General features: G+C 30.1%; 2 protein-coding genes across 4 annotated transcripts; one reads left to right on the top strand and one right to left on the bottom strand.

The window, feature by feature from the left end:
- The first annotated feature begins 619 nt into the window (after window positions 1-619).
- Window positions 620-3320, top strand: LOC112785232 (tubulin beta-5 chain). Of its 2 annotated transcripts, none has more exons than XM_025828682.3 (4): window positions 620-845; window positions 1237-1642; window positions 1736-2005; window positions 2320-3320. In XM_025828682.3, exons 2-4 carry the CDS (start codon window positions 1249-1251, stop codon window positions 2997-2999), a joined length of 1344 nt encoding a protein of 447 aa, XP_025684467.1. In that variant the 5' UTR covers window positions 620-845; window positions 1237-1248; the 3' UTR covers window positions 3000-3320. The 2 variants fall into 2 exon arrangements, with proteins under 2 accessions (XP_025684467.1, XP_072087640.1); XM_072231539.1 differs by having other exon boundaries at window positions 697-845; window positions 1192-1642.
- A 15598-nt stretch (window positions 3321-18918) lies between these two features.
- LOC112783223 (probable mediator of RNA polymerase II transcription subunit 26b) lies at window positions 18919-22845 on the bottom strand. Of its 2 annotated transcripts, none has more exons than XM_025826046.3 (10): window positions 22580-22845; window positions 21382-22118; window positions 21124-21192; window positions 20940-21022; window positions 20522-20571; window positions 20276-20400; window positions 20146-20173; window positions 19758-20056; window positions 19590-19674; window positions 18919-19472 (listed from the first exon to the last, which is right to left on the bottom strand). In XM_025826046.3, the coding sequence occupies exons 2-10, from the start codon at window positions 21901-21903 to the stop codon at window positions 19348-19350; spliced, it is 1386 nt and encodes a 461-aa protein (XP_025681831.1). In that variant the 5' UTR covers window positions 21904-22118; window positions 22580-22845; the 3' UTR covers window positions 18919-19347. The 2 variants fall into 2 exon arrangements, with proteins under 2 accessions (XP_025681831.1, XP_025681832.1); XM_025826047.3 differs by having other exon boundaries at window positions 19758-20044; window positions 22580-22842.
- Window positions 22846-24398: the final 1553 nt, after the last annotated feature.

Raw genomic sequence — 24398 nt, forward strand, 5'->3', positions numbered from 1 at the left:
CATCATAAATTATGAAAAAAAATTAATATATGTCTTAAAATATATATTAAGATTATTAATTTTTTTACAAAAATTATATAATTTAAAATTTTACGATATTTATTAAAATAAAAATTAAAATTTTGATTAATAATAATCTTAACATACCTCAACAATATATTATCTAGATCTCGCTAAAAATGCTATTTTATGAAAAAAAATTGGGTGGACACTAAATTTTAGTATTTTAATTATTATTTAATTAATATAAATATTAAATTATTTTTAATAAATAAATTTAAATATTATATAAATATAAATTATATATTTTTATATAAATAATTTTTATAAATACAAATATGAATTATTATTAATCAAATACTAATAAAAAATAATAATATAATAAAAATATTATGATACCATCTACCAATTTTTAGTACTTTCTACTTTCTATCTGTCAAGTTATGTCAGTGATTTGCTGACGTTGCACACAAAACTTCAAACATTCTTTTTTCTCCCCTGCAGTTTCAAAATAGTAGAAAGGACCAATCCGTCATTCAACGCAAAGGGCATTTCTGTCAGAAAAACGACAGAGCGAAAAAGAATTCAAATAGAAAATTTAAATTACAAAGATCTCCGATCTCCATCGTTGAAAGCCTTCATCGAACGGCTCACGCCGCTTCTCAGCACAAAGCGAGGGAACACACCATCATCATCATCGTCATCGTCATTCCCTCTCTCCTTCACACACTCAGCAAATATATAAACACCGATAGGTCACTCCTTCGTTCGAACCATCTCACTCCTTATAAACCTCGGAAGCGCTTCTCTCTCGTCACTTTCTCTCTACTCCGTCTCGGTTACAGGTATCACAATTTCATTTTGCTGAGTAAATGAAATTTACTACTCCGTGTTGTGAAATTCTTCTGTATATAACATCTGATTAGTAACATTTGTTGTAGATTCACTTCAATTTGATGCAGTTCCATTTTCATGTTTTCTAATTCAGTTCTTTGTCGAGAAAATGAAGAAAATATATTCTCAATTTTGTGAGATTATTCTTTGTTTGCTCAATTTGATTTAGTTCAACAGTTTCCCGCGTGCTTATTTTATATCGTTATTATAGATTATAGATTAACCGTAATTGCGTTTGGAGTAGTCGATTGTTGACTGTTTTGAACTGAAAACAAGTTGATTCAATTTCAAAAGCAGATCGTTGTTGGTGAAGTTGAATTCCGTGGTTTCTGATCTTTGCAGGGAAGAAGAAGAATGAGAGAGATCCTTCACGTTCAAGGAGGGCAATGCGGGAACCAGATCGGTTCCAAGTTCTGGGAGGTCGTGTGCGAGGAGCACGGCATAGATCCAACTGGTAGGTACGTTGGAAACACCGATCTGCAGCTGGAGCGTGTCAATGTGTACTACAACGAGGCCTCTTGTGGAAGGTTCGTTCCACGCGCCGTCCTCATGGACCTTGAGCCCGGCACCATGGACAGTGTCCGGACCGGTCCTTATGGTCAGATTTTTCGCCCTGATAACTTTGTTTTCGGACAGTCTGGCGCCGGAAACAACTGGGCGAAGGGACACTACACTGAGGGCGCTGAGCTCATTGACTCTGTTCTTGATGTTGTTAGGAAGGAGGCTGAGAATTGTGATTGCCTTCAAGGTAAAGGCAATGTTGAGTCGGATCTTTAGTTTTTTGTTGGATTGTGTAGATTGTTTTAGGGTTGACGTGTGGTATCGTTCCTTGTTTTTGCAGGGTTTCAGGTGTGCCACTCGCTCGGTGGTGGAACAGGGTCTGGTATGGGAACCCTGTTGATCTCTAAGATCAGGGAGGAGTACCCTGATAGGATGATGTTGACCTTCTCGGTATTCCCTTCGCCCAAAGTGTCAGATACTGTGGTGGAGCCTTACAACGCCACTCTCTCTGTTCATCAGTTGGTTGAGAACGCTGATGAATGTATGGTTCTGGATAATGAAGCCCTCTATGATATCTGCTTCAGGACCCTTAAGTTGACCACTCCTAGTTGTAAGTACCGAGTGCTAAGCTTTTCATAAGTGGTAATTTGTTTAGTATATTTTGTGTGTGTGTCAGTTTTTAGATGAATAATATATGTTGTTGCATGAATAATGAGAATTATCACGTTGGTTTTAATCCAGTACCCCTTGATGGTTTATTTTATGATTGATCTAACTAAGGTAGTTGAGTTGTAAATATTTGATGGGATGGTGGAATTTTAATGTGTTGCTACATAATTAATGAATTTGATTTATTGACTTTGTCCTTTTGTCAGCATTGGTACTTGGTGGTGATTACTAAAAATGTATAATTGTTTGTTGCAGTTGGTGACTTGAACCACCTGATCTCAGCAACCATGAGTGGAGTCACTTGCTGCCTTCGATTCCCTGGTCAACTCAACTCTGACCTCCGAAAATTGGCTGTAAATCTCATTCCATTCCCCCGACTGCACTTCTTCATGGTTGGCTTTGCACCCCTCACCTCCCGTGGCTCCCAGCAGTACCGTGCATTGACAGTCCCAGAACTCACTCAGCAAATGTGGGATGCCAAAAACATGATGTGTGCCGCTGATCCAAGGCATGGTCGTTACCTGACTGCTTCTGCAATGTTCAGGGGTAAGATGAGCACCAAAGAAGTGGACGAACAAATGATTAATGTTCAGAACAAGAATTCTTCCTACTTTGTTGAATGGATCCCGAACAATGTGAAGTCAAGTGTCTGTGACATTGCACCGAGGGGACTTTCCATGGCTTCGACTTTCATTGGTAACTCAACCTCCATTCAGGAGATGTTCAGGAGGGTGAGTGAACAATTCACTGCCATGTTTAGGAGGAAGGCTTTCTTGCACTGGTACACTGGTGAAGGCATGGATGAAATGGAATTCACAGAAGCAGAGAGCAACATGAATGATCTTGTCTCTGAATACCAGCAGTATCAGGATGCCACTGCCGATGAGGAAGGGGAGTATGAAGATGAGGAAGAGGATCTTGATAATCAGATGTGAAGGGTTTATATGAAGTACTAAGCTGATATCTCCCTACTTATTGCATTATGCTATATGGTGCATAAGTGTGTTCTCCTACATTAAAGATTGTAATTAGTAGTATCTTTTGAGGGAAGCTGGTGATGAAAAGACTTATTTTCTTGCTCTGGTCTTGGGATATAGAGGTTAAGTGGTAGTGGGAGTTTGGGTACATGTTTTGTAGTAGTGATGCGGCACTTATCTGTTTGTTCTATATTTGAGTTTGTTTCTTCCTTATATCTGGCACATTGAATTATGTTTCTGTAATATTTTGCTATTCATATGCATGACCTTTTCTCTGAATTGGATTCTTGAAATGTGCTTCATTATTGGGTAAAGCCTTTGTCTGTTGGTAGCGTTTTAGCACATTCCTATCTTGTTGTAGAGTTCAGAGGAGACAATTGATCGAATCCCAACGGTATAATGTAAATGATTCTCGTAGTTTAGGTAATAATTAATGTGAAAATAACTAGTGCGTAACGTTGGAATAGCATTTTGGTAATTGTCTTTGCTTTTTACGTTCATTCATCTCCCATAACATTGGATTTCCAAGTCATGGTTAATTTTTTTTTTTGTGACTCAAATAAATTAAACAAAGAAAAACAAAACAAATAAAATAAGGAATTGCCTAAATAGAAGGACAGTCCCGTTCAAGACTACTCTTAAACTCCTCCAAAGGTGAAAGAAGCTCCACATGCGAAAGTTGTAACTTCATCGTCATCTTTGCCATAGTATCTGCCACCGTGTTTGCATCTCTCATAATCAAACGAAAGTCAACCCGCCAATTCCAATGCATGATATCTCTTATTTTGAGCACCAGTGGATCAATAAACCTAAAACCATCTTGAGTAACAAGATTAAATGCTTCCACACAATCTGTCTCACAAACAACATCTCGTTGACCCACATCCCAAGCTAAGAGATATCCTCTCCAAATAGCAAATAATTCTCCTTGAAAAATATTATTACTCTCAATCATTCCCAAACACCTCCTTTGCCAGCTCCCATTACAATCTCTAATAACACAAGCAAAACCAACACTATCACCCGAACCAAAATAACTAGCATCACAATTAATCTTAAAAGTACCAATAGATGGGGGATTCCAAAAACTATTTAGAGTAGAGGGAAGGGACATACGTTGTAATTCAAAAATATTCCTAAGCTCCTTTTCTGAAGTTAATGCCAGACAAATCACTTTTTCCGGAGGCTAAGTTTCATGGGGATTAAAGATGTCATTATTCCTTACTCGCCATATCCACCAAATTCCCGAAAAGAACTTGAACGGATGCTCTCTGCTATGATACAAGAACCAGTTCTTCAAATCCAAAGGATGACAAGAAATATCCAACCTATGCCAGACAAGCTGAGCTTTTGGACAATCCCGAATACAATGTAAAACTGATTCCTGGCTAGAAAGACATCTTGGACACCTATCCGATGACGACATCCCTCTTCTAAAGCGAAAACTTGCAGTAGGAAGAGCCTCCTTAAGACACAACCAAGCCAAAAACTTATGCTTTTCCGGAACAAGCTGACGCCAAAGCCAAAGCCAATTCTCCCTCTCCTCCCAACCAAACAGCTGCTTACACAACCACAAGTAACCATTACGTGAGTCATAGACTTTGGCAGCAGACCCACTCCAATACCAACCCACTTCCGGACCTGCTTGTTCATCTGGATTGTAAGAGAGAATATTATCTTTCAGATTTTGAGATAAAAGAGAATAAAGAGTATCCAAATGCCACCTACCAAACGACCAAATATCCTGTATCCGGAGATTCGAATCAGAAATGTGAACATAATCCATCTCATTAGATAACCGTCCTTCTCTCCTCCAGCTAGAAAACCAAAAATTCTGGTTCAAATCTCCAATACACCAAGCAAACCCATCCTTCAACACTTCCCAAGCCTTGCAAAGACACCTCCAAATGGGAGAGTCCTTGTTCTTAGGATAACTAAAACAGTCATATAGAGATGATCGGTATTTGGCATCCAACAATTGGACCCATAGCTTGTTTGGCTGCTGGAAAAAAAGTCCAAATTAGCTTCCCAAGAAGAGCAATATTTACACAATAAGGATCTCTAATCCCCAAACCTCCATATTTTTTTGGAGTAACCAGTACCTTCCAACTAACAAGATTCAATCCTCTTCCATCAACTTGTCCTTTCCAAAGAAAATTCTTCATCATAGACTCCAATTTACTAATGATTCCTTTGGAAAAAATAGAGACCTGCATCTGGTACGTGGGAATAGCAGCGGCAACAGAATTAACCAAGCAGAGCCTACCAGCCCGATTGAGTAAACTTCCTTTCCAGCTTGCTAGCCTACTCCGAATCTTATCCAGGACACCATTAAAAGCTGAACGAGTCACCCTAGAATGACTAAGGGTAACTCCAAGATACTTGCTCAAGTCCTGGACAAATCTTTTCTCTAAATTGGATTCTTGAAATGTGCTTCATTATTGGGTAAAGCCTTTGTCTGTTGGTAGCGTTTTAGCACATTCCTATCTTGTTGTAGAGTTCAGAGGAGACAATTGATCGAATCCCAACGGTATAATGTAAATGATTCTCGTAGTTTAGGTAATAATTAATGTGAAAAAAACTTTAGTGCATAACGTTGGAATAGCATTTTGGTAATTGTCTTTGCTTTTTACGTTCATTCATCTCCCATAACATTGGATTTCCAAGTCATGGTTAATTTGTTAGCGCCCTGAGGCTTGCTCTGTAGTCGGTTCCATTGAATGTTCAATAAATATATTTTGCATGTAGTATTGCCTCCAAAATTATACTTTTAGAAATTTAATTTCTATGTTCACAATGTATTTTTTTTTTCTGGTAATGCTAATTTGACTACCTCAACATCTCCAAACTGATCTTTTAGATACGGTTCTTGTATTTGTATTAACAATATGTGTATTTGCACAATTGCTAAAAAATATAGGTTTAATTACTCCGTTGGTCTCTATAGTTTCGTGAAATTTTTAATTAGGTCCCTATACTTTTTTTTTTAATTGGTCCCTGCACTGAATTTTTTTTAATTAAGTCCCTCTTAATAGTAATTGACTTAATTTTATAAGGACCCAACTAAAAAAAAGAATTAGTACATGGACCTAAATAAAAGAAAAAAAAAGTGTAGGGACCCAATTAAAAGAAAATTTTGGTACAAGGACTCAATTAAAAGAAAAAAAAAAGTATAAGGACCTAATTGAAAATTTTGCGAAACTATAGAGACTAACAAATTAATTAAACCAAAAATATACATAGTTGTTGGTTATTGGAAATTTTGTGGTTATCAAATTAGTATCATTTCCCTTATATGATAACATAAATTGCACAAAAGTTGAATTCCTTTTGTAATACAATTATTTATTGTTGGTCATTCAAGTGTTAAATGGTTTAAGAGTAAAAATATATGACTTGAATTTAATCTTGTGTTTAGCAGAGTTTTTTTTTTTTTTTTTTTTCTGACATGGTGGTAGCAGGTTCAAGCCACCTTTGAAGTAGAACACCAGGAATTGCGTTAGGCTTAGCCTCGAACTATTTGTTTTTTCTTTTGGGTTAAGACTTGGGGGGAGGGGGTTTTCATAGTATGTGGATCATGTCATCAATTTTTGTTTAATGATAGTTCCTTATCTATGGCCCAACATTTGGACAAGGAGCTTGGAAGACAGCAGGTCCAAACAAACGGATAGCTATATGTCTTACATTGTAAAACAGCAGACCCAAGAAAAAAAAAATAATACATGTTGCTCTCTTTCGGATTATCCATGTTGAGATTTCATAATTCTTGGCACCACTAAGTGCAAGTGGATTGGTATTTGGTAGTCAATAATACTCAATAGTCAATAGTGATGAGCGACTAGTTGACGACCCAAATAGGAGAATAGGGGTTTGATAATGTATAAAAGTCAAATTTTTAACTCTTCTTTCTATTACTTATTAAGGCACAATTTTATTTTATTTGTTCATTATTCAATCTCATACGTCACCACGATTAATCGTAGCCCTGTTTTTCTCTTTTCAAAGTCATTTTATCAAGCTATCATCTCTTCATTCTTATGCTTTTTCCGATAAATATGTAAATCTACCTCTTTTGATTGTTATTTTTTGTTAGAATTTTTTACTTTTATTTATATAAAGTTAAAAAAATAGATAATGAGTAATTAAAAGTTTGAATTTTTACTTTTTTAAAAAAAAAATTGGTGACATTGACAAAAATGGATGATTGACATTTTTAATATTTTCTCCAACGAGACAAATATACCCGTTTGTAATTACTGATTAATGGTAATAAAAACATAATTATTAAGCATTATGTTATGAGAATTTCTTTTAATATAGAATAACACTAAGTAAAAAGTGGATGTTGTAATTAAATTTATAAAAGAATACGATTTTATATGGTATTTTAACTTCTTAAAATATTTTTTCTATTATAAAATACAATCTACACTACTTGTTAAAAAGTATCCTGCATGACCCTTGTACTATTCCCATTGATAAACTTGATCCAACAACACTACCTATAGTGTTTTGTCAAAAGGGTTAGGGTACAAGTCATTAAGTCAATATGATTCTAAAAAGCGAATTATATTTCTTTTTGATGAGAGAGCTTCATCGGCGTGTAGCTACTTACCTAGTCACTCAAAATCCTCTTTTACCTACATTGTCCCATCATGTCCCGGAAAAAAGGGAGTGAATTCTCTCGGGTGACAAAAAAAATTAGATGGTATTTAATATTTAATCTAATTATTTATTATTTTTTTTAATTTATTTTTGGTCCTACTTATAGAATCAAATGTGAGAGATCACACTGAATTCTGTCAAGTGTTAAAAAAATTAGAGAGGATTTATTTCCAGAAAAAAGTATACACACGGTAAAGGAATGTAAAACTCTTTAGGGTGTGTGTAGTTTAAGCTACGAAGCACGGATACTTCTATGAGTTATCATGTTCGCGTGTCGGATACATTTTGGACACGACGTTCACCGACACTCGTCCGACACGCGTGTCTGCTGTGTCCAACCGTGTCTTCATAAAAAAATAAAAAATTCTTCTCTGGACACATCTAAATACCATCACGTGTCCGCGTGTCCAGTCTTATTCTTAACATATATTCATAAAATAAATTTAGATATAGTATATATTATTATTTATTAAAATAAAAAATATTTTAAATATTTGATATAATTAAAATAAGACATTAAAAATAATTAAAAATTTTAATTTATATTTTAATATCAATAAAATATCAAAATATCATTACAATTTATCTAAAAGATATTTTATATTTTATATATATGCGTGTCCTTGTAAGATTTTAAAATTCGCGTGTCGGTGTGTCCCGTGTCCGTGTCAGTATCCGTGCATCATAGAGTTTAAGTATTACTTTGTTACTCAGATTTCATTTCTATGGGAATCAAATATATCCAAGAGAAAAATGAAAATTGAAATGATAATATTTTGATTCCCTGGATTCAAACTTGCTTGAGAATAATTTTTCAAACTTTAAACCAAACATAAAAATATGATATTTCCATCTTAAAATTTCAAAAAATTATTTATAATTCTCTTAACCACATACCCTTAGTCTTTTCTATATGGCATGTCACATGTGATTGTTCTTTCATGACCAAAGTTTTTGAGACATACATGTACCTGATCAAATACCTTTATGTTTTTAGTTATGTGGAATCTAAATCAGTGAGTGACCATCTTAATTGTTTTATTTGTATCCCTAGTTGCTTAACATAACAGAAATTTCAAGTTATCATATTGATTGTGCATGTGAATCTCTTACAAATTTTCATTTGCAAAGTTAATATGAAATGATAGAGACATATGCTAAAAAGAAATTATACTTTAACACTCAAGTTTTTGTATTTCATACTGATACCCATTTTATTATTTTTAAATTTTATTACTATCTCATTCTAAATATGAAATTTGATATATATTTTTTTGGATTTGAATTCTCTAAATTTTGAATTTTATTTTAGAAAGTAAAGTATGATCTATCATCATTTATTTTATAGGTGAGACCAAGAAAAAATATGAAAAAAAAACATTCAATGGTGAGAGATCTTACTTTATCCTCTAAATTAAAAATCTAAAATTTAGAAACCTAAATTCTATTTTTTTGAAACACACTTTAAATAATAAATATCGAGCAGCAAATCTAAAAGGGCTTGCCATACACGACAAAGCAATCACTGAATGATGGGCCTGGCCCATTATGGGCCCACCTAAGTGAGTCTCTTTACTAAATTTTGTCTTGTCGGCACACTTGGTGGAGAGTAGGTGCTGAGGCCCACAATACTTTTCACAAGTCAATATTATTGGATTTGATTGTCTAACAATTAATATTTGTTTTAGTTTGGTTTATTTGATATCCGTCACTATTTTATTTTTCTAATTAAGTTTCCCTTCCATTAGCTAAAAAGTTTGGATAAGAATTGAGATAAACATTAAGTGTATACGTGGCTAATGGAGTGCACATGTTTTTTTTTTTAAATAATGATCGAGGAGAGGTGCTTGAGAGACACTTATTGCTTCTTTAGAGTAATCAAGAAAGTGATGGAAATTCATATTTGATTCCCTGAGGAATAAGAAGAGCGAGTTTTATGAACTTTTTAGGTGCTTTTAAGACAGAGATTGTAAGGGGAAGATTTTTCCTTTGTTGATGGGTAAAGACTAAAGATATACGAAGATATTTTGCTTTTTGATCTTCTTCAACTTTCATTTATAATATATATATATATATATATTATGGAAGAGTGTCTTTTATATTTTTAAAGTATTATTAACCTCAAATATTTAGATACCATCCTATTGAAAAACATATAGCATAGCTTTTAATAATGGCAACAAATAAAACAGTTATATTGTAAATAAAATTTCAAGATTAAATAATAAATAGGTAATTAATTTGTGACGATCTCACAAAAATTTAGAATACAGTTTTTGTAACACACGAATTGTGATTTAATTGGTTGAGGCAATTAATTTTGGACCTCAAAAACGCCTTTTAAAAAAAAAAAAATACACACACAAAAAATTTGTATTCCACTTCTAAACTTTGAACTCTGGTGTAATTTTATGAGAGGCCATAAATTTTTCAACTGTCGCCTCAGCTAGGAAATGCTATTGGTCACTTAATTTAATTGTATTAACTATTTATCTTTGCATTATTGAACACATCAATGATATAAGTATATTTTACATTTTCTACTCATTACTTTTCTATCTTTCAATTGCATGCATTCCAACTTTTATTTGCCTTTCTTTACATTTTAATTAATTTTCATCCTTCACATACATTTCTTGCAAAGCATGTTAATTATTCTTTTATTAGCTAACTAGATATTTCAGTTAATTTAATAATCACCTAACTAAATTGCAGCCAAAAACAGTAAAATGTGTGATTCAAACACATTGAATTGAAGTAAAAAAAGACATGGAAATCTCTCAAGCATTCTATGGATCTTTTTTTTTTTTCAGTATTCAGAGACAAAAGTAACAATGTCACTTTACATATTTATCTTGTTCTAAATTTTTATAACACTTCCCATTTTCGTAGCAATGAAGTTTTCTTTCCGTACGTTAGGATAAAGAATTAAATTAGTCTCCTACGTTTGGGTCTAATCCTGTTTTGGTTCTTTAGGTTTAAAGTATCCTATTTAAATCCAAAAAAGTTTCATTTAGCTTCAATTTAGTCCCACCGTGAGGTCAAAGATAAGTAATTAACAAAATATCCTACATGACAGTAGTATAAGAACAAAGTCGATAATTTAGAGAATAAGTACAAGCTCCAGAGGCACAAAATCAACCGTAGATGCATCAATACATGTATTTAACATTTTTTTTAGTTTTATAGAAAATATTTCATTTTAATTATAAGAAAAATGATAAATAAATGTATTGATGCATCCACGTTGATTTTGTCTTTGAAATTTGTACTTATTCTCTAGATTATCGACATTGTTCTTATACTGCTGTCATATAGAAAATTTCGCTAATTATTTATCTTTGACTTTCGGTGGGACTAAATTGAAGCTAAATGAAACTTTTTTGGATTCAAATAGGACACTTTAAACCTTAAGGACAAAAAAAAAAAAATACGCCCAAATATAAGAAACCAATTTAGTATTTTATCCCCCTACCTTATTAGCTTTCTAGTTGCAGGTGTCAAAAAATAACAACATACATATTTTAATGAAGATATAGCTAATTTAATTATATAGAAATTGATTTTCTCTTCTTTTTTTTTTGGATATGTTAAGTGTAACTTTTTTTTAGCTTTTAGTTGTGTATTTTATTAATAATAATAAAATTTCAAACTCTTTTACCTAAATAAGAACAACATAAAATTATTTACTGCACTACTAAATCCTAAAATTTAACCAAATATAGAAATCTTTACAATTTAATAAAACATTCATCTCTATTTAATTTTAATTTGTACAAAGATTCATGTGGCTATATATGCAAGTGTTATTGATGATATAACTGAATTCTACTAAACTCTTACTTAACAACCAACTACTAATATTTGACGTGTGGTAAAAGCATTAGTTATAGGTATTGAATTAAACTAAACATGTGGCAGCAGATAAATCCATTATCCATGCCCCTTAACAAACTAAGTAGGTTAGTAATTTAATTACGTACGTACATTATAAATTTATAACAATACCAACTTTCTCGATCTTTATTGAAAATTAATCACTTCAATTCCTCTCATCATTGAACACGTATATTGGTTACACACAACTGTATTCCTTTTTTATGACCAAAAGTTTGGTATTGAATATGGCCAATATATCTACTTACAATTTTATGAATTTAGTGATCATAAATCTACAAAACTATATATAGAAAGTAACTTATAATAATATACTTTTTCTTCTTTGCCTTTTCTTTTATGCATATATCTTTGCAAGCACACGTAGTAGTACTATTCATCAAATGTTCTAATTTTTGCATTGTCCCACCAATAAAATATTGAATCATGGTTTATCTGGCAAGCATACAAGGTAAACAGCTCATAAGTCACAGGAATATGATTTGGTTTAGTAAAATTTTTTGGACGGAAATTTGTACTTTTTAAAAGTATAAATATTTTATTTTGTGTTTGATAAATTAAAAATTCATGTATTTATATTTATAATTTTTGAAAGTTATAGATACTTTTAAAAATATTTAATAAGAAAGAATTTTTTAAATTAATTTGTGTTATCAAAATTAATAAATCTAATATAATTCTACATAATAATAAATATCTAAAATTATTCTTACTAATTACTAACACCAAAAGAATAATTATTCTTTATTATATATATGTTTATTATGATCTTTTTTATTTTTAAAAGCTATTTTATCAAATATAATTATGATGTTTATGCTTATCAAAAATTATTTTTTATTTGATTTTATTAAATGTAGGTATTTTAGCTTTTGAAAAGCTAATTTTTAAAAAATAAAATTTATAAATTACTTTTAAAAAGTAAAAATTTTACTAAACCAAAACTAACACTGCAAAACCAAAATGAGAAGGCCCTATATTATGAATCTCTCAAGTGCTCAATAAATTCCCAATTAATTAGATGGGATGATCATATTAGCATTACATTGTGTTTTCTTTCTAACAATGTCAACTTCACCTTTATTACTTGAATGAAGTTCTTTGTCCATATCATATTAAAAGGAAAATTTAAGTTTTGATTGATTTATATTTTTATTTATATATTTTTTAAAATATTTTTGTGTTTAAGATTTTATGAAAAAAATAAAAAATAATGTTACTAAAAATAAAAATAGAAAAAAAAGAGGCCCTTAATTTTTGATATATCACATGAATGAGTTAATACATGCGTAAGGACTACTGTTGAAGATTTTTTTTTTTTATAATTTAATGAGAATGATATAAACTTTTAAGTTTTAATGCTCTCATTTTCTTTTTCACTTTGATGTTTTCATTTTTCAAAATTTAACAATTGACTTCAGAGAAACCTTTTAAATGTATACATGCTATTAAACTTTCTTACATTAATCTATTTCCACTAACTTTATTCAAGGTTTAATTATTCTGTTGGTTTTTATAGTTTCATAAAATTTTCAATTAGGTCTTTATATTTTTTTTCTTTTTAATTAGGTCTTTGCACTAATTTTTTTTTCAATTAAATCTCTCTTAATAGTAATTGGCTTAATTTTATAAGGACACAACTAAAAAAAAATTGGTATAAGGACCTAAATAAAAGGAAAAAAAATATAGGGACCCAATTAAAAAAAATTGGTGCAAGGACTCAACTAAAAAAAAATATAGAGACTGAATTAAAAATTTTGCAAAACTATAGGAACCAATAGAATAATTAAACTTTTATTCAATTAATATTTTATAATTGTTGTGCTTAATTACTAGTTTTTCTATTTGATTTTGGAATTTGTCAGTGGAGGTAATTGGAAACCTTATCCGAATGCAATGTGCTGTGATCTTCATCCTCCTTCACTTGGCTGCCAAGTGTATGATTTGGAATACAAAGTGGCTTTATATTTGTCCTTTTCATTCAAAGAACAGAGCTACACACAAGATAAATGAGAAATGATTTATTCCTCTCAATTTATAGGATAATTTACACAATTCAAAATTTAATATTACACAAATTCAACAAATAAAAAATAGTTAAATTTGAGTCTTTTTTTTTAATCTATAAAAGGTAAAAACCGCTATAATTTTTAGAGTTTTCAAAACTTGTATGTAAAGATTGTATAAATTTAAAATAGGATCCGAAAACTCTAAATATTACCTACAATTTTTGAAAAAAAAAATATAGGTAGACAATGAGAATACTAAATAATATAAATAATAGATATATCAGATGTTCGATTTAATAGGATTGTAGATGATTATGTTTATTATTTTTAATTAGATAGTTATTTCTTTTGATTCAATTTATTCATACACATTAACAATGGTTGGATGTTTAATTCATTAAATATGAAGATAATTATTCTAATATTAAAGTTTATAAAATAATTTAAAAATAGAGTATTTTTTTATTTTATTGGATCAATTTTATAACTCATTATTCACATTATTTATAAAAGTTATTATCCTAGTAAAACCCTTTTTGAAAACTCTAAAGGTCGCAGTGGTTTCTATAAATTTAAAAGAGGATTCGAATGTAACCATTTTTCATTTGTGTATTTATGTAATATTAAATTTTAAATTATTTAGTTATGAAAATTATCATAATTTATATTAGTCTCTATAAAAAATAAAAAAATATTGTAAGTATTTCAAATTAATTTACAAAATAAAATCTTTGTACTACTATTTTTAAGTGACCAATAATATGATAGAGGCAATATATTCTTAATATTTAATATTTCTTCTAAATATTAATCAAGTAAAAAAGGATTATTTAGTATTTTTTTTAAATATTGCATGAAAAACATTTGTAAATTTAAGTGGGACTGTGAAGTGAGACAAGAGTCTGCGTTTTTTTTTTTTTAAATCTGTTGGGTCATTCCTACTTTTAAGAGAATAGACTTTGTAATGAGTCTTCGCTTCTTCCTTTCTGACATGTGGGCTATAAAACAATAATATATATATATATATAAATAATTAATTTAGTAGTTATTAACTTTTTTTTTTACGCGTATCTAATATAGTTGTATAAATATGATATCTAATTAAGTGATTACAAAATTAAGATTTAGTTTCGCAAAGTTTTTATTTTTTAAAAATAATTTATAAAAGTTAATTTTTAAAAGATAATTTTTTAAAAAATGTAGTATTTATATTTGGTAAATAAAATTAATAATAATTTTTAATAAGTACAAATAACAATAATTACGTTTGGTAAAATATATTTTAAAATTTAAAAATATTATAAAAAATATAAATTTAAACATTAAATTTAAAATTTAGTTAATATATGAAATTATATTAGACTTTTAAATTTTAAAAAATACAATCTAACATTAAAAATTTTTATCTTAGTTATTTTTAAAAATATTTTAATCTTTTAAAAATTATCAGCATAAACACATAATTTTTTTAAGTTATCAAACACAAAATAAAAAATTTAAATATTTATTCAAAAAACTTTACCAAATTAAGTCTGTAACATTTAATACTCTCACTTTCATCTCCTAGGCATTATAGAAGAGCTCTTTTGGCCTGGGTATAAAAATCATAACTATTTATATTTAAATTAAATTAGTTTCATAAGCAACTTTAACTATTGGATTTTCGTATAGAAATTAAATGTCATTCTTGTATACATAAAATGTTTGAATATTAATAAGCACGTGTCACATAAACATATTTATTACTTGTTTCACAAGAATATTTATTACTTGTTTCACAAGAACTGTGTACCAACCAATAAACACATATTACTTTAACTCCTTTTTTGAGAGACTCAGTACTTCGGTACTTCCATTGGGTTGTTGACCTTTTAACTTACTTTAGATTTAGATCTACAGTTCAAATTAGATTATTTTGACTTTGTATTTTTTAAATAAAGTAGTATTTTAATTTTTAGATTTTTTTGTCGTTGAAATACCCTAATAAATCTATTATCCAAGATGTTATTGACTTATTGTAATTTCTTGTTAATTTTGGATATTTGATAGTGAGATAAAAGATTATAGATGGTGATGGTGGTGTTGAATTGAAGGAAAGTGTAGGGTTCGAGTTAAAATTGAGAGGCTCATCAAAATAAAATTTTTTGAAAAAATTTTAGAAAATTATCACTTTCAAAATTCATTACAAGTGTATATTTGTATTACTTATAAGATCTAGTATACTTTTCAAATAATCTCATTCATGAAAATGTTTTAACTTTTATAATTATAATCAAAATATTTTATATAAAATTATTACATTAATGGTTATATATCTTTCGGTGGATAGTATAATTATTATGTCAAGATTATAACAATATTACAATAATGTCTAAATACATAATAATAACCATACACACTAAACATATCATTTTTTAGAAGTTTAATGTAGTATTTTTTTCTCCAAAAATGAGAAAAGTTTAGTGATTGAATGAGATTGAGAATGACTTTTTTTTTTTTTTTGCTTTTTTGAAAACTGAATTTAATAATTCATAGTTGATTTAAGTCAAGGCAGAATAGAGTTTCTCACAATTACTCTGTTTTACTTATACGGCGTCTATGAAGATTTTGTATCTGTGGCTTTGTGCAATGAATCAAGCAGGGCCATATAAAGCTCATAACAGCATTCATTAAGTTTTCAAAACACACTTAAAATCAATTAAATATTGTTTATATTATGCAATTAATGAGATTCCAAATTGCGTAGCAACTAATGGGTAAGAGCAACTATAAGGCTGCGCGTTTGTTTATAGAGATATAATATTGAGATAAGGATACAGAGACACAAAATTGTATTTAACAGAAAAGATATGGAATTATGGATAAAGACAATGTGTCTAGAGACACTAAATTAATATATTTTGTATCTATTCTGATATGAAAGACACAGAGACACTAACAAAAGACATAACTTATTTTTTATTTTTTCTTTCATTACTCTTGTTAATTTTTTATAATTATATTTTTTTATTATTATATTTTTCATCTCAAATTTTTTGAATGAAAAAAATGAGAATAAATTAGATTTTCATAATTTGTTCTAGTTTATTACCAAACAGAATACAAGAACACAAAATTTTGTGTCTTTGTCCCTTATGTCCTATTCTCAGTGTCTTGTTCTGTCTTGTTCTCAGAAACAAACGCAGCCTAATAAAATACTTTTTGGGTATTATTTTTAACATATATAATAATTGAATTGATTTAAAATTAAACTTTGTATTTGTATTTGTTACAATATTTAAAATAAGATCAGTATTAATAAAGAGAGATTATATCATTTTAAAAAAGTTAATTAAACAGTGTTATTTGTATATTATATTAAATAAAATAAGTAAAATAATATAAAATTTAATTTGAATTAAGATTAAGAATTAAAGTAAAAAAATTTATATTAAATTTTAAATTAATTTTTATAATATATAGTCTCTCAAATATTTATGTAGTATTTTATGAATTCAAAACAAAATTAAATGCTTGAAAATGTTCTAAGAATAAAAAATTAATTAATAGTACTGACAATTTAAATACAAAAATTTACTAACATTGTATATCCTAAACATATTAGTTAAAGCTGCTTATGTTAAAAAGTATTTATTATTTTAAAACTTTTATATATAATAAATATTTTAAAACTTAAAATGTTTTTATTTTTTAAAACAAACTTTTTACATTTAGTACCTAAAAAGTTTCTCAAGAGATTAAAGAACAATATTATAATAAAGAGTATGGTCTTACGCATTAGGGGTAAGCACGGGTAGCGGGTATTTGAGTACCTGTTCAAATCCAAATCGAATCTATTAAATTGGTTTTGGAACAAACGGGTAATCAGATCCAATCCGAACTAAACCGATAGCCTTTATTAGTGATTGATTCGGATATCGGTTTTGGGGGTGCGGAATCCGAACCAATCCGTAAATCCTATCATATATTAATTAAATAAAAAAAATTGGTGTTTAATTAAAAAATTTGTATTTTCATTAGACAAAGATTATTCACTATTAATATGTTTAGATTTTAATGAATTTAGTTTTTAATGTATTTGGTATTTAACATGTTTGGATTATTTCTATTGATGTTATTGTTGAATTTTTAAGATAAAAATTTGATTTTTTTATGAATTTTAAAGTTATCGGATATCCAATTACTCGAACCGAACCGAACCAATCCGTTCTTAATCGGTTTGATTTGATTTGGGTACATATACAAAAAAATATAAATCCGAACCAAGCTAAATCAATTATATTTTAATCGGTTTGATTTTAATTTTATCTTGAATCCAAACCAAACTGACCCGTGTCCACCCCTATTAGACATGTTTATCTCTAGGTGCCTTTAATAATAAAATAGCATTAAATTAATATTTATTATAAGTTTATAACTATGTATAAATGTCACTGAACTCTAAATTAATCCTAGCGGTCAATTTCGGAACATATTTTTGCATCCCAAGTCCCAAGTGGACGTGGCGGCGTGACAGAAAAATCTAGCATAAACAAAGAAAGAATCTTCACCAAATTTACCATTAAATTTAAAGCGGAAAAAAAAAGAAGAAAACGGGAAAGAAATTGAAGGAAAGAATTGAAAGGAAGATAGAAGGAAGAAGAGGTAGGTCAAAATGAACAGTTATTATTATCATTTTCTTATGGCAACAAACACTATCCATTTTGTTGTTTTGTGAAACCATCAAATCATGAACCATTTCTAAAAGGAAAAGTATAGGAAATAATATTTGTTCTGAATAACATAAATAATAAATTAAAAAAATTAATTTTAATTTTAAAATTTAAATTTTAAATTAATTAAATTTATTTATATTTAATAAATCTAAAATGTAATTTATATAGTCCATAATTTGAACTTTGAAGCACGGTAAAAAATTAAAAATTAAAAAGAACAATAGAAACAAAGAATAAAGAAAGTCAAACCGACTAAATAAAAAGTTCCAACTTTTGCACGTGCTCTCTCTATCTGCCTGAGAGTCAGTCATGTTAGTCATATTCATATTCATACCATTCAATTCCTTTTATTTTTTTTTTAAAAAAAAGGATGGAATATTCAACCATTGTTGCATCACTCAACAAATTGTCCTATGCATTTCATCAAGGGTCACCCCTTCAATCCTTCCATATTCATGTATTCCATTCTTTCGCACCAAACCGCCAAAATAAATAAAAAGTGATTTGACTTTGACCACTTTGAGTTAGTTAAGATGGACGGATGAAATGAATAGAAAGTAATAGAACAATAATCATTAAAACTCTTGGTAATTAAATCAACAATTTATGCTATATTATATTCCAAAAGTGAAAAAGAAAAAACACTGAAAAGTAATCCTATTGAATGTTATTGCAAATTGAAATTGTTCAAAATTCTAAACATAATAGTCTATGTACTATGTTATATGACACCTTAGTCTAACTCTAATGTAATGAACTAAAGAAAATGGTGAAAACAATAGATAATTTTTCTTATAAACAAACTGTTATAATTCCCTCTTCCAAATCCAAATCATAGACTCAACAAAAATTCCTATTTACTCAAATATGACGCAAAGTTGAGGAAAATAAACAGTCTTGAGAGTTTACTTCCCCTCCGTCTAAGTAGCACAAGAAAGAATGGTGAATTGGATTTGTTATTCTCTACACTGAAAGAGTGACAATGACCAATGTTCTTCCTCCAAGAATATGAGCTACCCTCTACCTTCGACCGTTGGCCCAGTGCCGGTTATGGTTTCCGGCTTTGAACTGAGGATTTCGCTGGCCGGCTCCTTGCTTTGGGAGATCATTCAATTCCATTACTTGTATAGTTCGTTGCCTCTTAGCTGCAAGCATCAGACAATACTTTCTTGAATCAGTTCACTGTGCTATAAATATCTCAAGTGTCTCAGTTCTAAACCAAATTCAAGATAGAAACAGATTTCAGAAAAGAAATGACAAACCTTTTTCGGCTTCTTGATATCGAACCTGAAGTTTCCTCTTAGTGGCTTCTAGCTTCGCATCCACATCGTCCGAGCAATTCGATTTCTGAAGTACAGGAAACGGTTAGAGATGTTAGAGATGAATAAAATCTAAGTTTTGCAAACTTGTGTAGAGATGTTTTTACTTACATCTTGCTGGTCAACCGGAGGCTTCCTTGTGACTGTACCATTCTCTGTTCTTGGCTCGACATTGCTTTTTCGCTGCATGCTTGACTTTGGTGGTCTGCCAGGACCAGAATCAGCGGCTACCGGTCTACTTGGCTTCACTGTGGGCTCATTTTTCTTAACCAGCTGGCTCTTACTATCCTTGGCAGTGTCATTTGAAGCCTGTGGTTTCCTCTTTTCCATATTTTGGATGTCCATTGATGGCTTTCTGCCATTTTCTCGGTTCCTGACTTGCCCACTTTGTAGAGGATCTGAAAAAAATCCTGATTAGGAAAATATGGGGAATTCAGATACAGAACCAATGAGCAAATGCTAGATAGACTAAACATAAGAAATTGCAAAATCAACTCACTTCCGATATCATCCATGCCATCAAAGAACTTTACATCGTCCAGATACGAGACATACAACAAAGGGAAGTAGAAAACAATCAGTTTCTACATAAATCTAAGTTCAAAAAACATTAGGGACAGGTAAAATACCTGAGAGAGTTCAATTGAACCGGTTGAAGCTACCAAGTAAGCGCCTTCGTCCAAAGGAGGTGATGGAAGTCCTTCCTCTTCATCAACAACTGATGGATTTACAGAATCTGGAGTGCCTTCTGATCCTATAAACATTTAGTAAAACCAAATTCAAACATGAATCAAGGTTTAGAACGCAAAAGAGAGCATCGGGTATTCGGGATTGTCTTGATAGTTGTCACACAAAGCTAGATAAACGTTTGATACCTGCAATAGCTGTGGCCTTGACCCACTCATCTACCATTTCTTTCCAATCACTGTAAATCAAGAAAAGATTATTACATCAGATAGTTGTTCACTTGTTCGGTATGAAAGTGAATATTTTAAAACAGATTCTGCAATTCAACTAGTTTGCTAATACGAATCAAAACAATAATTGCTAACTTCTAAGCATACAAGATGTGAAGTATGAGTCATTTGCCTATTTAAGCATCCCATCATAGATTGAAAGATACCATCAAAGTTGAGCATAAGGGACACATGATTACTTCACTAAGGAACAGGGTCAAAGATATGATAACAATAATTTGTTTTTCATTCTCAGTTTCATACACCTACAATTCTAAACCACTGATTATTAAAATACATGGACGGCAAACAAAAATCTATCAGAAATAATCCATACTCAATAAGCTTTCGTGCGAGTTGACGGATATCCTTTGAAGCATGCTTTCTAAGAGGATTAACAGCCTTTCCAATCTCAGTTGCCTGGCAAAGGTAATTCCAAGAATTAGAGAACTCAGCCACAAAATTAAAAGCCAGAACAGATTGCCAAAAAACCAAAGCAAAGAATGATTGAATTCACAAACCTTGAGACAATCAAAAGTGAGTTCCATCAGTTGCAGCCTCCTCAGTGAGTCAAACAATACTCCATCTGACTGTTTTTACAAGAAAAACAAAACAACACCAGCATGAATCAGGAACTCCATAGAACACAAAAAGAACCTTAAAACACTTCTTGATAATAAACAACATCACACCAAAAAGTCAAAGGACTTAAAAAATCTCCTCAAACATCAAAATCACAGCACAAAGGAGCAAGAACTGATAACTAAACCAAGGCACACCTCTTCCTGACGGTTATGGAGAATGTCTCTGATCCTCAAGACCTCAGCAACAAACTGAGACTGTTCTTCCATTTCATCCGTCAATGCCTCAGCTTCACCAAAGCTATAATTGCTAAGGACCCTATTCACATCCATGTCACCATGATCATCAATATCACCCCTTGAGCTATTCACCTTGCTCTCCTTGCTTGCTCCAGCTTCAAACTCAACAACACCATCCCGATTGTGATGAAAACCACTGCTCTTGTAGGCACCATCATCATCATCACCACCACCACGAGCACCACCACCATCAGCACCATCAATAGGGACAGAGAGCTCAACCCTGTCACAACCCACGCACCTTGTTTGCTTGCAAGAGAAGAGCATCTCAGCAATATGGTCCCTTCTCAACTTGAACTCCTTGGGACAATCAGAAGCAGCCACCATGATCGCATGGTCAATTATTTCAAATATATCAGATGAAGATGAACAAGACCTGAAGTAACTCCTCCAGTGATCCAATGACTTCATGATACTCATTCCCAATCAAACCCGCTGAAAGACTTCAATCCAGATCCCAGTAATTGGAACAGCTAAAAATTGGAATCACCCACCGATCAAAATTTGATTTTTTCTCAATGGGGTAGGTAAGTAGCACCAATGCCAACAATAATATACAGTTCTTTCCAATGCTTCCCAGAAACCACAAGAAGTTGTTCTTGTTGTTGCTGTTCTTGATTCTTGATTCTTGAATCCTGTAAATGGTGAATTTTCTGGTGAGCGAGGATTTTGTTCAACAACAATGAACGCTCAAAGTCTGTAAATTTACTATCTTAATGGCGGTGTGCCCTTTCGACTGGATTGGATTTTAATTGTTGCGCGTTGATAGATAAATAAATACGATATTTTGGAGAAGGAATTCGGCAATAACAAACAAGATAATCAAAAACCAGAAACCAACCCACACAGTTACACGCCCACACAACACACATGTTGTTATATACATACATGGCTAGATGATGACAACTATAAAAACCAACGTCGTGTTCGTGTGTTTCTGTGTTGTTGTTTCAGGTTTTTCTGGTGCTACAGACCAAAACCTCAACAGAAGAAAATAAAATAAAACCTTTTTCTAATTAAAAAAGAAAAAAAGAAAAAAGCAGCTAAGAAAGAGAGCGAAAATTCTGGTACTAAAAATCTGGCTATGTTAATCTACCTATTGTTGTAGGAGTCTCCTTGGTTCAGACAATGTTCTTGTGCAACAATGAATAGTTAAGAAGAAGAAGAAGAAGAAGAAGAAGAAGAAGAAGAAAAAAAGATGGTTTGCTTTGACTTGATCAAACACAAGAAATCAAGAATGGCTCACAAACAGAAGAGAGAGAGTGTTTGTGCGCTCTTTTCATCTTCTGATTTTATTAATTAATAATATATTTGTTTTTTTCTTTGAGAGAAAAAAAAAAAGTGGAGGGATGGAATTGTAAAAAGTAGGTAATGAATGTGGTGCGATATAGATAGGCCCAACGAAGCGGTTCTCAAGTTTTGGTGGGTCCCACTCACTCAACTCAACTCGCTCTCACTCAGTTCTTTTCTGACTCGCTCATTCTGATTAACACAACAGTCCTTCTTTTTCAATTTCCTTCCCTCTTTTCGCCTATGGGTGAACATGGTAATAAATAATCAGGGTTTTGTTTTATTTATTAAACACACAAAAAATATCAAGAAAATATCCATTCCAATTAATTAGGTCAAAGATAGATTCAATTTTTATAACCTATTCAAATCAGGATCAAATTTTCTAAAACGAAAAAACCGGGAAAGTTAAAAAAGTGAATGTTTAATTATCTTTAAATTTAAGATAGCAGAGTTCACGCGTAATAAAGATTATAAATTAAATTATTATTAGATTTTTATTTTATTATCTTATATTTTTTCTCATTTTTTAAAGTTTTTTTAATTAAGTGTGTACTTGGATAATATTTTCAAATTGATATTATATAAATGTGGAATAATGTTATATATTATTTAAATTTTTTGTTAATTAAATTAGTTTATCATAATAAAAATAAGTTATAACTAGTATTATTTTAAATTTTATTATTTAATTTAGTTGGACTTAGTTTATAAAAAAATTTTGGTATATAGTATTATTCATAAATTATAATGTCTAGACACTGACACGAGACTCTATACAAAATACAATGATACATAAATTTTAAAATATTATAAGATACAAAGACATGTATATATATAATATTTTTTAGATATATTGTAATAATATGTTGATATTTTATTGATATTAAAATATAAATTAATTTTAATTATTATTAATTTCTTATTTCAATTATATGAAGTATTTAAAATATTTTTTATTTTAATAAATAATAATCTATCTATTATATATATCTAATTTTACAACCAAAATATACCATATGTCACTTTCTCATTGCAATTGAAATCAAAATTTTCCTTCCAAAATTAAAGAGCTCTATCCTTCTTCCTACTAATTTTACAATAAAAATGTGACACATGTCACTCCTTCATTACAATTAAAATCATATCTTTCCCTCCAAAATTAAAGAGTTCTTCTCTCATCCCTACTAATTTTACAATCAAAATGTGCCACATGTCATTCCCTCGTTGTAATTGAAATTAAATATTTCCCTCCAAAATTAAAGAGTTCTCCCTCCTCCTCTCCATTTATCTACATCTCTCATTCCTTCAATCACCCTATCTCTTTTATATATCATTATCAACGAATAATTATAAATTTAACAATCAAAATGTGCAACATGACATTCTTTAATTATATTAAAATTAAAATTAAAATATTAAAATTAAAATTAAAATATAGCTATATTATATATTGTATTATATTATATATTATATACTATTATTATCTAATTTAATAACAAAATGTGTCACATAACACTCTTATTAAATTTGAGAGAAAATATTTTTCTTTATAATTAATAAACTTTCTTCCTAAATTCTCTTATATATGCCAATGAGTTATAGATCAAATAGTATAATTTTCT

Source organism: Arachis hypogaea, chromosome 20 (genome assembly GCF_003086295.3).
Source record: "Arachis hypogaea cultivar Tifrunner chromosome 20, arahy.Tifrunner.gnm2.J5K5, whole genome shotgun sequence".
In the NCBI taxonomy this organism is placed as follows: Eukaryota; Viridiplantae; Streptophyta; class Magnoliopsida; order Fabales; family Fabaceae; genus Arachis; species Arachis hypogaea.